Source organism: Ambystoma mexicanum, chromosome 14, assembly GCF_040938575.1.
Source record: "Ambystoma mexicanum isolate Mex_15411 chromosome 14, UKY_AmexF1_1, whole genome shotgun sequence".
Taxonomy (NCBI): Eukaryota; Metazoa; Chordata; class Amphibia; order Caudata; family Ambystomatidae; genus Ambystoma; species Ambystoma mexicanum.
The window spans coordinates 168,876,375-168,890,625 of NC_090940.1; the positions used below are offsets into that span (position 1 = coordinate 168,876,375).

Here is a 14,251-nt window from a genome sequence, read left to right on the forward strand (position 1 = left end):
CCGGAGGTAAATTCACCAGAATACCGCCAAACGGTATTACCATTACTGCAACTTGGTCCTTTGGGTTTACCACGGGATTGCAAGTGGTGGTAGGCAGTGTAAATCCCCATTTTATAGAGTCGTAGATTTTTGGTGGCAATTCGGCAGTTTTTTTTTTTAGGTAGAGTGGACGTGCTACCTCTTGGGCGCTGATTTTTTAAGTAAAGTGAAGGAGCTACTTAGTAGCTCCTCCATTTTACTTAAGAAATCGGCAGAATTGTGTTAATACCTTGGCAGTGTGGGAAAAACTGAGGTAACGGTATGACCTCACTTTTTTCCTTCACCGCCAAACTCGTAATGAGCCCCAGTGTGTGGTATTTTCTGTTCTGGCACCGACCCTTTGCATTTCCACACATCTTAGATGACTGACAACTATCTAGCCTCTACAAAGTGTGTACAAACCTGTCTCTAAAGGGCACAAGTTCTATGTTGTGCTCAAATATGTTAAATATGTTCACCTTTAAGATTACAAGGGGTTAAAGAAACACATAAAACCTTAAATGAATGCATGCAAACAACCTGTATATTGTGAATGCAAAGCGGGCTAGGTGCCATACCCCTCAGCATCGGAGGAATACATTAATGCATTTTAGACCTTAGTTTAGATTAACATGAATACATTTTGTGGTTTCCCTTGCTACAGTCGAGTATTTAAGCAGTAAAATCAAATACCTACCAGACTCCCCCTTGTAGCGTATGTTCTGGAATTCTGCATAGAAGACTGCCTTCTCCAGCATTCCAAGGAAAATGACAGCACCAATCCAGAACTGAATCCTTAGAAGGTCTCGCCAGTAGCAGACTGACCATATCAACCAGAGTCCACCAAACAGGGAGTACACAATGCACATCACCATAAAAAACTATAAGCCAGGAGGGTGAGGGAGTCAGCCACGGTACAGGAAGAAATAGGAAAATGGATTAAGAAAACAAATGTACATTTACAGATTTTCGAAATGCTGACAGGTTACGCCATCAACAAGACCCCCTTAATTAAAAGCCTTATGCTTATGACTTACACAACATTTCTATGAGAGACTGTTTCATGCAAACATGTAAGCTATAAGAATAAACAGCTCTCTGCTCCTCATTTCTAAACCCAATTTTCAGTTCCTAACCAACAAATGAATAAGTCACACAGAAAGCTGTACAGTGAACAATACTACAATAACAAAAATGAACACATTACTTACCTGTAATCTTTGTTCTCCAGCATGGTATTACATGGATTCACATGCTATGAATATTCCCTGTCGTCAGGCTGGTAATCCTCGGTAAAATGAAGCAGTTTATCTTTAAGCGAAAACTGTATTGGTGTTTGCACAGCCTATTGCTGCCACTTTGATTCATACTGCCCCAACCAATGACATTCGTCCTCCTTAGCTCCACCCCCTGGTGGTCATCTTCAGATTTGGTCATTCACGTAAAGTGGCAGTAGGAACCAAGAAGAGCAATAGAGGGGAAAGAAGGAGGGTTTGCATGTGAATCCATTTAAGACCCATTCTGGAGAACAAGAGTTACAGGTAAGTAACTTGTTCCTTCTCCAGCATGGGGTCTTGCAATAATTCACATGCCATGAATAGGATTACACGGCAGTACACTTACACAACCCTGGGAGAAGGGAAGGCTCAACAGAAGCAATACAGTTACCCCTGGAACAGACTCCCCTCATGCAAACCAGTTGCGTAGCACTGCTTTTACGAAATAAGACTCCTCCCTGGATTCCCTGTCGACACAGTAGAAACTTGTGAAGGTGTGAGTAGACCTTCACGTAGCTTCCCTTCAGATATCTAGCAGGGGAACACCAGAGAGGAACGCTGTGGTAGATGCGATTGCTCTGGTGCAATGGGCCCACGGTCTGCCCGGCAATGGCCTGTTGAGCAGCTGATGGCAATGCATGATGCAGCCAGAGAGCCATCTGCAGATGGACGTTTTAGATAGGGCCTTCCCATGTCTCACAGGTCCAAAGCTTACATAGATCTGAGAAGTCTTTCGAAAGTCCTTCATGCGTGCAACATAGAATTAAGGCACATGCCACGTCCAGAGAATGCAAAGATCTTTCACCAGGAGAAGAAAGGTTTGCAAAAAAAAGTGGCAATACCAAAGGCTTGTTTAAATGGAAGTCTGACAGGACCTTCAGCATAAAGGAAGGATGAGTCCTTAGGACCACTTTAGCTGGGTGGACCGACAAATATGGAGGCTTGCATGAAAGAGCCTGTATTAAACCAACCTTCCCAGCAGAGGTGATAGCCACGAGAAAAGAAGTTTTCCAAGAAAGAAACTTCAAGGGAGCCCGATGCATAGGCTCAAACTGCAGGCCAATGAGCATGGAGAGTACCACATTAAGCTTCCACGCAGGATCAGGAGCCTTCAATGATGGAAAAGTCCTGAAGAGGCCCTTAAAGAACTCTTTGATGAGTCTATGCAACCATACAGAGAGCTTGCCCGGAGTCAGAGTATACCGGGAAATGGCAGCCAGGTGTACCTTGATTGATGCATAGGAAAGGCCAGCCTTGGCAAGTGAAAGCAAGTATGGAAGAACCTGTGGCGCTGTAATGCGCCATGGAAAAATCTTCTTCGACCGGCACCATACTATAAAAAGCATCCACTTGTGCTTGTAACAGGCAAGTGTAAATGGAGCCCTGGCCTTAGCCAGAATGTTTTTGCATTTTAAGGGCAGCAAGTAGTTTCCAAATTCTAGGACACTGGGAGCCAGGTCGCCAGGCTCAGAGACACTGGATCCTGGTGTAGGATGGATCCTTCTTCCCTGGAGAGCAAGTCTGGGAGAGGAGGCAGTCTGAATGCTGGAGCCACGAAAGGTGAAGGAGATCTAGGTACCAGATTTTCCTGGGCCACGCCGGTGCAATGATCTTGCAGTGGGATAGTTTTGAGTGTGTTGATCACACGCAGCAGCAAAAGTATTGGCGGGAATGCGTACAGGAATTGGCCTTCCCAAAGGACCGATAAAGGATCCCCCAGACTGCTTGCTTGAGGGAACTTGCTGGCAAACCGCTGGCACTTGTTATTGGTCACTGTTGCAAACAGGTCGATCTGAAGCTGTCTCCATTTGCTGAAGATCCGAGACACTTGTGCTTGCTGCAGCTCACATTTGTGGCAGGATCAGAGCTCCCTGCTGACATAGTCCATGATGCTGTTTTGAACGCATGCCAAGTGGAATGGGACTAGAAACTTCCACTGAGCAATCGTCCAGCACCATAAATTCTGTGCCTCCAGGGAGAGGGCGGGAGATCTCGTTGCGTCCTGCTTCTTGATGTAATGCATGGTGGTTGTGTTGTCTGTGAAGATCCTGATCACTTTTCCTAAAAGAAGAGTCTTGAAAGACTTGAGATCCCAAAAAAACTGCCTGCAGTTCCAGGACTTATATATGCAACGTCTTCTCTTCTGGGAAACATAGGGCCTCATTACGAGCTGGGCGGTAAGTGGTAAAATTGGCGGTAACTGAGTTACTGCCAATTTTTCCACTACGTCCAATTATGAGTTTTGGATTTGAGTGGAAGATTTACCTCCAGCAAATCTCTGGAGGTAAATCTTGCAAAAAAACCCCCAAAAAAAAAACACAGAATTACTGCAGCGGTAATTCCTCAAAAAAAGCCCCATTGGGTCCAAAACTAAATGGGGAATTACACGACTACCACCACTTGTAATCAGGCGGAAATTCCACCTGTACAAGTGGCTGTAACGGTAATTTGTTTTTCGCTGAATTATTGTTTAACTCGTAACGAGGTTCATACTCCCCTAGTGTATAGTTGGCCCGTGTGTGCACCCCAACCCTCCAGAGAGGTGTCGGAAGTGACAGTTTCCTGATGCGCGGGGGGCCTGAAGGGAGACACCGGTGAGATCTGAAGGTGAATGGACCACCACTTCAGGGTTTTCCTGAACGCTTGATTGGAGACTACCTTGTTGGATGATGTGGAGGTCTGCTTCCACCTGGTGTCCAGGAACTCCTGAAGCGGTCTCATGTGCAACCTGCAATAAGAGACCAGATGGATGCACGTAGTCGTCATCCTTATCAGGGATTTGATGGACCGGACTGTCGTCACTTTGGCAGAGTATAGCCTTTCTGCCTTTCCTAGGATGGTACTTCCCCTTTCCTCTGATGGGGACGCCAGGCACGTGATGGTTGTAATGAATCCTGCGGAATTGCTAGAAATACTGGTAATGCATGGTCTCTGTGACAGCAGTGGCGGAAACAACACCTTCACGGAGTCTATAGCCCTTCAAGACGGCGGCATGTTAGGTCGCTGTATAGTTGCTTGGGCAGCCTTTCAGCGTTTTCCAAGATGGCCCCTAGAATGCGTTACGCAATGGAGCCGCGTACAGAACAGCAACACCCGACAGCAGCATGAAGAGCATCAGGATGGCCTTGCATCGCTCTGAACTATCCTGGCAATTGATGCAGTTTTGTGTCTTGGTCTACTCCTTTTCTCCTTGTTCTCTCGCTTCTGCCAGCCAGCGCTCATTGCAATCACTCTTTCTCCGCCTTGCTTCCTCCTTCCTTCCGTTTCTTACCAGGTTTGCCTTATTATTACCTGTATTCCTGACTGCTTACTTGGCCCCCGCTCCCTGCTCCCTGCTCCCTCTTGCTTCCTTATGTGCTCAGAGTCTCCATTACGGCTCCAAAGCTGTTTGTTGTCCGTTGCCTGGATAGCAAGTTGCTCTGGAAAACCTTCTGGATTCTCACAACAACTACTCAGCATTTACTCTTGTGTGCTTTGCCCATAGGGTGCACACTTCTGCCCTGTGCTATAGGACTATGTGGACGCCCTTTGGGATTTGTCTTATAGCATCTCACCAGACTTGATCCTAAGGACATGCTTGACAAGTCTAAGGTTAGTCACAAACAAGCAAAGCCTCACAGGAATCATTCAAAGAATCCCTGCCTAAAGTCTCCTCCCAGGAAGCTAGTGGTAGGCAGCTGCTACCTGATCCGAACCCTGGGGGTGGTAGTAGCCGGGTGGATCACCTGGCAGCAGAAGGTCCCCAAGGGAATAGGAGGGTTCCACTAGGAAAAACACTACTCATCTTCTTCGGAGGGTGAAATATCCCTGATTCCTGAATCCCTAATGGCTTGGTGTCAGAGGAGACTCCCTGTCTCAAAAGTACCCAAAATGTTAGTAATAAAAACCCTTATGCTCAGCACAGGAATAGAACAAGTAAGGATCAGAACATCAATGCCATTACTTGTGAGAAATGTGATTTTCCATTTGGGTTGACTTGGGAAAGAACCAACTATTAATCTCTTCAAAACCATTATCTAAAGGTATGTTCTATAAACTGAACGAGTTAGGTCAATTTAAAACTGAAACATTTGGTAAAAAGAATAAGAAAGTTGGGGATTTCAAGTCCCATAATGCTATAGGTACTGGGACGAGGAAGAGGAGTTCAGAGGCACAGAACTGCAATATGAAGTCTAGTGTTACTGATAATCTACACCTGAGCGGGAAGGTTGACTATTTAAATTCCCCTCAGGGGCAGATTAAGAGAAGTGGCAATAGTAGAAGTTACCAGCGGCTGTGTATGCAGCAGGGGCAGAGAGCCGAGGATGCCGGGCCACCGAAGTGTCTGTGGCAGGTGATGGTGCTGAGAGAGTTGTGTGAAGGAGAAGCCCAAGTTGCAGAGGTTGCGCAGAGCGAAGCTCTGTTGTTGCAGAATACCCCGTGGGAGAGAGGCACTCTCCGCACTTTGGGTCTATCTCTGGTGGTTGTCGGGCGCCAGGACGTGAGAGGAGCATCAAGGACTCTAAGGAAGGTATGGTATTGAACAGTGAAGACAGACAAGTGATCACAGTTCAAAGGCGTTTATTGAACTTCATTGGGTTGAGCGCCTATCTAACCTAAATCTAAGGATGAGAGCAAGCTACAACCATCAAATAATAATAAATATAATAATAATAATAACGCAGTCCTAGTCAAGTGTGTCAAAATAAAATGGCCTACAATAATAAACCTATTGCCAATCCTTACTTCTAAATACAAAAGGGTTTAGGACAATTGTGTATGCAAAAATCAAAGCGTTCAAGAAACAATATGTCAGGCTGGTTGAGCAGTTGGTTTCCCTTCCCCCACGTTTTCAGCACGGGGCAAGGCGGCACACTCGAGCTTCGCACACACTCTGGCTTCTCTGCAACGCGTACACAGTTCAAAGGAAATGTATTAAGGCCTTCTGCCAAAGCCTCTTTTCCAATAACAGTCTCTTACTGCAGAGAGCCTGTCGTAACAAACAAATATCAAAGTTCCACTCTTATCAGGATCTTCACATGCACACATTCTCGCTTTCAGTATTCAACATGGGTCTCCCTCCTTCAGGCTTGGACCCCTTTTACCACAATGTTTACATTCAGTCTCCTTTGTTCAGGCTCAGATCATGGATCTACCTTGTTCGGGCTCAGATCATGGATCTCCCTCGTTCGGGCTTAGGCCATGGATCTCCCTCGTTCGGGCTCAGATAGCTTTTCCACAGTATTCACATTTGGTCTCCCTCGTTCGTGCTCGGACCATGCACTCTCACTTTCTACGGCTTCCTCTTGTTATCAAAATCGAAAACTTTCGAATTTGCAATGGGCTTTGTTTAAACCGTTGCAGGACCACTTCGACTCACTTTGTACAATTTTCCGATCAAGCTTCTACTTTCGTTTCTTTTTTCTTTTTTGTGCAAATTTCTTTATTGAGGTTTTAATAATATACAGAAGTTAAAATACAACACCATATTATAACAAATAAACATCATCTATACAACATAACAATATAGTTACACAAATTATACTAATGTCTGAAAGAGCAGGAAAAGAGTAGAGAAAATAAAGAGCACACAGGAAGAGAAAGAATAAGAAAGAAAGAAAAATATGGAAAGAAAAAAGAAAAAGAAAATAAGAAAAAAAACACCCTATTAAATACATTCAATAAATCAACAAAAGGGAAATTATTCAGATATACAATTCATTGAAGATGTTCCATATAGACAAATATTGATCAACTTTTTTAATTCTCCGATAAATTACCTTCTCTACACTTGAAAGATTGGCTAAATCCTGTAACCATTTGTCAATGGAAGGCTTAGTATCACTCGTCCAGCATTTCAAAATCGGATTCTTAGCTACCAATAGCGCCCTATAAGACCAAAAGAGCTGACCAACAGAGAGCTGAATACCTGCCGGGAACAAACCCAGCACACATAGCAAAGGAGTGCGGGTGAACGACAAACCTAAGACAAGTTCCATACGTTGCAGGATATCATCCCAAAAGCTATTAATTTTCACACAGGACCAGAACATATGCATACCAGTACCAGTATCAGATTTACAGTTCCAACATGTATCATCCTGCACAAGTTTACAACGCTTCATTTTTGAGGGCGTCCAGTAAATGCAATGCACAACCCGTTGCGGAGTAAACCTCAAATTCAAGAAAACTTTATATTTACAAGGCCCAGTACAAATACCTTTCCAAACTCCCTCAGTTAAGTTAAATCCCAAATCCAACGTCAAATTTGCCCTTCCCTGCTCAGAAAAAACATCACTGCCCACCTGCGCCAGAGGTTTATACAGAGCAGAAGCTGATGGAGGCATACTTTTGGATATATGCAATATAGGTGGGACACTGTGCAACAAGACATTTAAAGGTGAAAGAAGATTAGCAAAAACATTGCAGAAGACGTGATATCGGCAATCCTCTGACAAACACAACTTATACTTAAACCTAAGGAATTTAAACGAGGGCATTGATAATCCTTTGTCCACCTGTTCCAAATGCCAAATACCTGCAGACTGCCAAGAGGGCCACGAGAGGGTAGGATTATTAAAACGTGTTGCTGAATTCTTCCAGATGGAAGATTCCTAACTCAGTAAATATTTAACCACTGAGCTTTCACAATATTTATTCCAATCTTTTAGTATGTGCTTAACAAACGGCGTGGATTTTTCCGCAGTGATCTTTTTTCCCAGACTAAGGAGACAATCCAAAGAGGCTGGGTACACAATGTTTTTCCCTATACTAACCTATTTCGGGCAGTTAGCTGCATCTTCTCTTAACCAGAAATGTAAGGTGCGCAAGGAAAAGGCTCTATGATATGAGATTATATCAGGAAAACCAAACCCCCTCAGCCCCCCAAATGTACTGGTTATATAAGTACCTCCATTGGAATCCTGGGACCACCCCCGTGCCCCCCCGTCCCCAAAGCAAACCTTGTAAAACTCTGTTAATGTTGCAAAGTAAATCTCCCGTCAATGGTAGAAGAAGCATACTAAAGATGTAAAGTAGTTTTGGAGGCAGGGACATCTTTATTACATGAATCTTTCCCCACATTGTTCGGTTTAACCTTTTCCATTTTAAGCATAGCAGTGCAATCTCTGCGAGCTTGATTCAAATATTGGAGGATAATAAACTATTCACACGCCTTGAAATTTGTATACCCAGATATATTAAATCATTCCCAGCCCAACTATCCCGTTCGACTCCAAAATACTTCTATGACACAAGGCTGAGATTGGGAAGATCAGTGTTTTAGATACATTGATTTTATAATCCGACACTCAACCAAATTTAGACAGTGCCAAAATGAATTCCTTGAACGAGCCTTCAGGGTCAGAAAGTAAAACAAAAAGGTCATTTGCATAAAGTAGGACTTAAGAAATACAGTCACCTGACAAGATACGCTTTATGCCAATGTTCTCCTTAATAAAGATAGCCAGAGGTTCAACAAAAGAGGGTAAATAAGAAGGGCATAATGGACAACCCTGCCTAGTACCTACTTCTTGGTGGGATACCTTACAGAGACCTTCAATTGTGCACATTCACGGTGCTGGACCACTCCGTCAACGGTATCGTATCTTTCTGTCTCAAGTTCAAACATTCATCAGTCATTTAGCATTACTCGCCTCATTCATCACACGCGTTTAAGAATGTTAATGCCAGCACTTGCTATACAATGTTGCCGATTGCAACCTTGACTTCAACACAGACCGGTCTAGCATCAGGCTCCCCAAATCACTGGCTGTGTTGATCTTTCTGGTGCTTCTTTGTTCTTGAAGCCAAGGAAGTTACCATGGTGGTTGCTGCTACTCTCCGTCTTGGTCAGTTACACGGGAGGGCCACCGGTATCTCCGACACACAATGCAGGATTCCTCAGCCTGGTTCCCTGGCTCGAAGGTTTCTTGAAAGTCACGGTTTCTTGCTGAAAAGGCCATGGGTATTTCCCTCCTTGCAAACCCTTCTTGTTTTGCCCACTTTCTCCCCTCGTTCAGCTGCTGACTCGAAACTGCTGTTCCTTCATGTGCTTTGCCTCACTCTCGTGCTCCACCACCAGAAGAACAAGTTACTTTCTTACCTGGTAACGTTCTTTCGATGGGATGGTCCGACGACGTATTCCATTTCTATGACAGGTAATGTCCCCAGCTGTGCTGCTTCGGAAAATCTTTGGCGTCTGCGTCGATGACGTCGATGCACCGTCCCCGAGGACCTCCTCCAACGGCCGACGTCACCCATGTGATAAGTAGGGCGCACGACGTCCATAGCCTCAGTTATAGTTTTTTCCCAGAACGTGTGCCACCAGTTTTCTGCCAGTCAGACACACAAGACCTTGCGGAACGCAAGCTGCAATCGCAAAAGAAATTCTGCAGCGGGGAAAGCAGGAAGGGAGTGATATGGAATACGTCGTCGGACCATCCCATCGAAAGAACGTTACCAGGTAAGAAAGTAACTTGTTCTTCGAGGGGATTGGGTCCTCCGACGTATTCCATATCTATGACAGACTCCCAAAGCAGTACCAAGCAAGGAGACGGGAAAGAATTTAGAATACAAATTTAGCATGCCCAATCAAATTGTGGAATAGAGAACTGCCTTGCCAAAGGCCAGATCTTGCCCTCTGATGGAATCGAGGGAGTAGTGACGTACAAAGGTATGTACTGAAGCCCAGGTGGCTGCATCACAGATGTGATGAATAGGAACTCCCCTCTGCAGGGCAGTAGATGCAGCCACTCCCCTGGCAGAATGGGCCCGCAAGCCAGCCAGAGGGTCCTTACCCGCCAAGCGGTAACACTCGGAGATAGCTAAAATAATCCAACGAGACAAAGTCTGTTTCGTCACAGCTTGTCCCAAACGCTTTCCAGCGTAACCAATGAAAAGTTGATCGTCCACTCTGACCCGGGACATGCGCGAAATATAAAAGCTCAACGCTCTCTTAGGATCATGCCTATGGAGCCTCTCCTCTTCCTTACCAGGATGTGGAGGAGGATAGAACGCCGGAAGAACAGCCTTCTGGCTCAAATGAAATTCCAAAACCACCTTCGGAAGAAAAGAAGGACGAACTCTAAGGACAACCCTGACCTTCTGAAACACAGTGAAGGGTGGCTTAACTGAAAGTGCCTGTAACTAGTAACCGCAACCAAAAACACAGTTTTCAGAGTCAACAGCCTCAAAGGGCAAGAATGTAAAGGCTCAAACAGAGCACCCATAAGAAACTTAAGAACAAGGTTCAGATCCCAACCGGGCACCAGAAAAGGTGACGGAGGGAACACATTAGTGAGCCCTTTCAAAAACTGCAAAATCAAAGGAATCTTAAAATAGGAACACTCTTCAGACGAGCGCTTAAAGATGGACAGCGCCGCCAGGTAACCTTTAATGGTGCCCACTTGCAAGCCCCTGTGGGCCAAAGAAAGCAAAAAAGACAGAACCATGGGAATGTCACATTCAAAAGGATCCACATTCTCAACTCTGCACCAGTCGCAGAACTTTCTCCAACGGCAACGGTACAGAGACTTTGTTGCCGGCCGCCTGGCCGAGAGCAACACCTCCATCACCTCTTCAGGGAGGTCCCAATCCTTATACCTCAACCTTTCAGAAGCCAAGCGTGAAGATTGAGGGATCTGACCTCTGGATGGAGAACCTGACCCCCCTCCCGTCTCGGTAGGGAAGACGACGTGGAGGGCAGATGGACAAGTCTAGAAGGTCCGGGTACCACGTCCTCCGGGCCCACGCCGGAGCAATGAGGATCATCTGGGAACCAAACCTCCGTAACCTCCGCAGCACTTGCGGGATGACGGGGACTGGAGGAAACGCGTACAGCAGTGGGAATGACCACTCCACCACGAACGCGTCTCCTAAGGCTCCTTTTGGAGGAAATTCCCGCGAGCAAAAACTTTCGCACTTCTGGTTGACACTGGAGGCGAAGAGATCCACTTGAGGGGTCCCCCAAAGGGCGAAGATCTCCAGGAGAATCTCCTGAGCCAGCTCTCACTCGTGAGAGATCGAGCTCTGCCTGCTCAGAGCATCCACCGTCTCGTTGTCGTCTCCGGCCAGATGAACAGCCGAGATCGAAACTTCCTGCTAGATGGCCCAGAATTCGAGTTGCATCGCCTCCCTGCACAGCGGAAGTGACCCTGCCCCCCCCCCCTTTTTGTTGAGGTAGTGCATGGCCACCATGTTGTCCGTTAGAATCAGGACACTCTTTCCGCGAACAGTCGGCAGAAAAGCCTTCAGGGATAGCCTGACGGCCCTCAGCTCCAACAGATTGATATGGAGTCTTTTCTCCGACGGAGACCAACGACCGCTGACTGTCAACTCGTTGGCATCAGCTCCCCAACCCGTGAGGGATGCGTCCGTCACGATCGTCACCTCCGGCCAGGGCAGCCAAAATGGGGCCCCCTTCATCAGATTGCCCTCGACGGCCCACCACAGAAGGTCCCGGGCCACCGAGGGCGGCACCTGGACAGGGTCCGACAGCCTGCCACTGGAGCTTGAGTGCCCACTGCAAAGATCTCATCCGCAGACGAGCCTTTGGCACCAGAAGAATGCAGGATGCCATGAGGCCGAGAAGTCTCAAGAACTCGGACGCTGGGAGATTCTGGGCAAACTGAAACTTGTGCACCATCTGCTGAATGTGAAGAGCCATCACCTGAGGAGGAAAACACTGCCCCAGGGACATGTCGAGCACTGCTCCGATGTACTGGAGCCGCTGCGTTGGTGTCAAATGGGACTTCTTTAAATTGAGGGAGAAGCCCAGCCTGTAAAGGGAGTGGCAGGTGACGGACAGATGATCCAGGACTTGCTCGGGAGAGCTCCCCCTGATCAACCAATCGTCCAGGTAGGGGTAGACGTGAATCCCCCTTTCCTGAGATGCGCTGCCACCACCACCATGAGCTTGGTGAAAACCCTCGGGTTGGAGGTCAATCCGAACGGCAGGACCCGAAACTGAAAGTGCGAGTCGCCAACCGCGAACCTCAGGTACTTCTTGTGCTTGGGATGGATCAGCACATGGAAGTAAGCATCCTTGAGGTTGAGAGACACCAACCAGTCCTGAAGTTGAAGGGCCTGGAGGACTTGAGAAAGAGTCACCATCTTGAACTTGTCCTTCCTGAGGAGTTTGTTCAAACCGCGCAAGTCCATGATGGGTCTCAATCCCCAGTCTTTCTTTGAAATCCAAAAATAAGGGGAATGCCATCCCTTGTTCCTCTCCGCTACAGGCACCAGTTCTATGGCGCCTTTCTCCAGCAGGGCTTGAATTTCCTGCGCAAGGAGTGGATCCGGACACTTCAAAGAAATGTTCCCTGGTGGATTGTCGTGAGGCCTCTGCCGAAAAGGAAGACAGTAGCCGTGGGTTATGATCTCCAGGACCCACACATCCGAAGTAATGGCTTGCCACTCTACAAGATGCTGCTCCAGCCTTCCCCCCAACCGGAGAACCATGGGACCTGGCCTCATGACCGAGTGGCAGCGGCTGCGGCGTTGCCTGAGGGTAAAGAGGCAACTGCCCGAGCGGCCTTGGCACCTCGAGTACCTTTATTTCCACCGCTGGCACTCTTAAGATGGCCTCTTTGACTGCTAGCTCCCCTCGCTTTACTGAAGGACGAGTAATAGCGAAAGGAACCCCCCCCTCCATTGCTGTCCCCTAGGACGAAAAGGCGGAGGTTGGCGAACTGCAGCGCCCAACAACTTTGCTGCAGCTTGGGAGGTCTGCAACCTCTCAAGGCTCTCGTCAGCCTTGCTGCCAAAAAGGTGTTCACCGTCAAAGGGCATGTTGAGGAGCCGGGACTGCACATCAGGAGTGAACCCAGACTTCCGCAACCACGAAAACCTGCGCATTACGGTGCTCGCCGCCATGGACCGGCTGACACAATCCACCAAGTCCAAACCCGACTGAACGGCTTCACACATAGCATCCTGAACCATAGCAAGGAAACCATCCCGTTCGTCCCCTTCGGGAATATGTTCAGCCGCTAATGCAACACAGTTCCACAGAGTGTGTGTGAAACGAGACAAGGCACATATGGAATTGGCCGCCTGAAGCGCCATACCCCCTGAAGAAAACACTTTCTTCGCCCAGCCGTCAAAACGTTTGTCGTCCCTATCCGGAGGGATGGTAGGATACGACGCCTGCTTTGCCGGGGCCGTAGCCGCCTGCACCACCAAACTCTCCGGAGTGGGGTGCCTAGACAAGTAGCAGGGGTCGCTACTGGCTGGACGGTATTTTCGCGACAAAGACTTGCCCACTGCCGGGAGACTCTCCGGAGCAGTCCAAGCCGCCGCCACCCTTCTCTGCAGAGCCATATGAAAAGGCAAAACCGGGTCAGTGGAGGGACCGAGATCAAGGATGTCTGAGATCCTCCTGAACGAACTCCCCTGGGGGAGCTGACCAACCCAAGTACTCGGTGACTCGAGACATAAGGCGCCGTTATGAAGAATCGGCATGAGTGCCAGGCTCCGGCCTACAAAACTCCAGGAGGTGTCCAGTCCACTGGCATCATGCAGCGACTGCCGCAGATCATCAAACTGGCTATGGCCCGAGATAAGGTCATCTGGAACCGGAACCGGAACCAAGCCCCCATCAGAGCCTTCATCACCCTCTGAAATGTACTCCAGACGGGGAGAGGAAGACCTCTGTGGACCAAAGCAGTGCCTGACCTTAGCCATAGCCTTTCTAGAGGCAAGCCACATGCCATGGGGCCCCGCCGACACCACCGCCTCGAAAGGCGTCGAGGGTGCCGAACGAGTCGGCGCCGGCGTTGAGCGAATCGGCGTCGACGTCAGCTGCAGCGCCACCAACATCGGCGGCGTCGACACAGGCCTTGAAGCCGGAGCTCCGAGTGTGTCTCTGGACGACCTAGGCGCCGACGACCCCCTCGGAGGCGGAGCCTCGAGGGAAATCGTCGATGACCTCGGCGCCACAGGCGTCGACGTCTTCTTCGAAGATGGCACAGGATCAC

The 14,251-nt window shown here is 47.9% G+C and overlaps 1 protein-coding gene across 2 annotated transcripts in view; it reads right to left on the reverse strand.

The window, feature by feature from the left end:
- The window catches only part of TMEM87A (transmembrane protein 87A), a 522,872-nt gene that overhangs the window by 239,568 nt on the left and 269,053 nt on the right, over positions 1 to 14,251 (reverse strand). For both annotated transcript variants that reach the window (XM_069638821.1, XM_069638819.1), the window contains exon 9: positions 716 to 899. In XM_069638821.1, the coding sequence (XP_069494922.1) occupies positions 716 to 899 (184 nt within the window). The remainder of the gene's footprint in view (positions 1 to 715; positions 900 to 14,251) is intronic.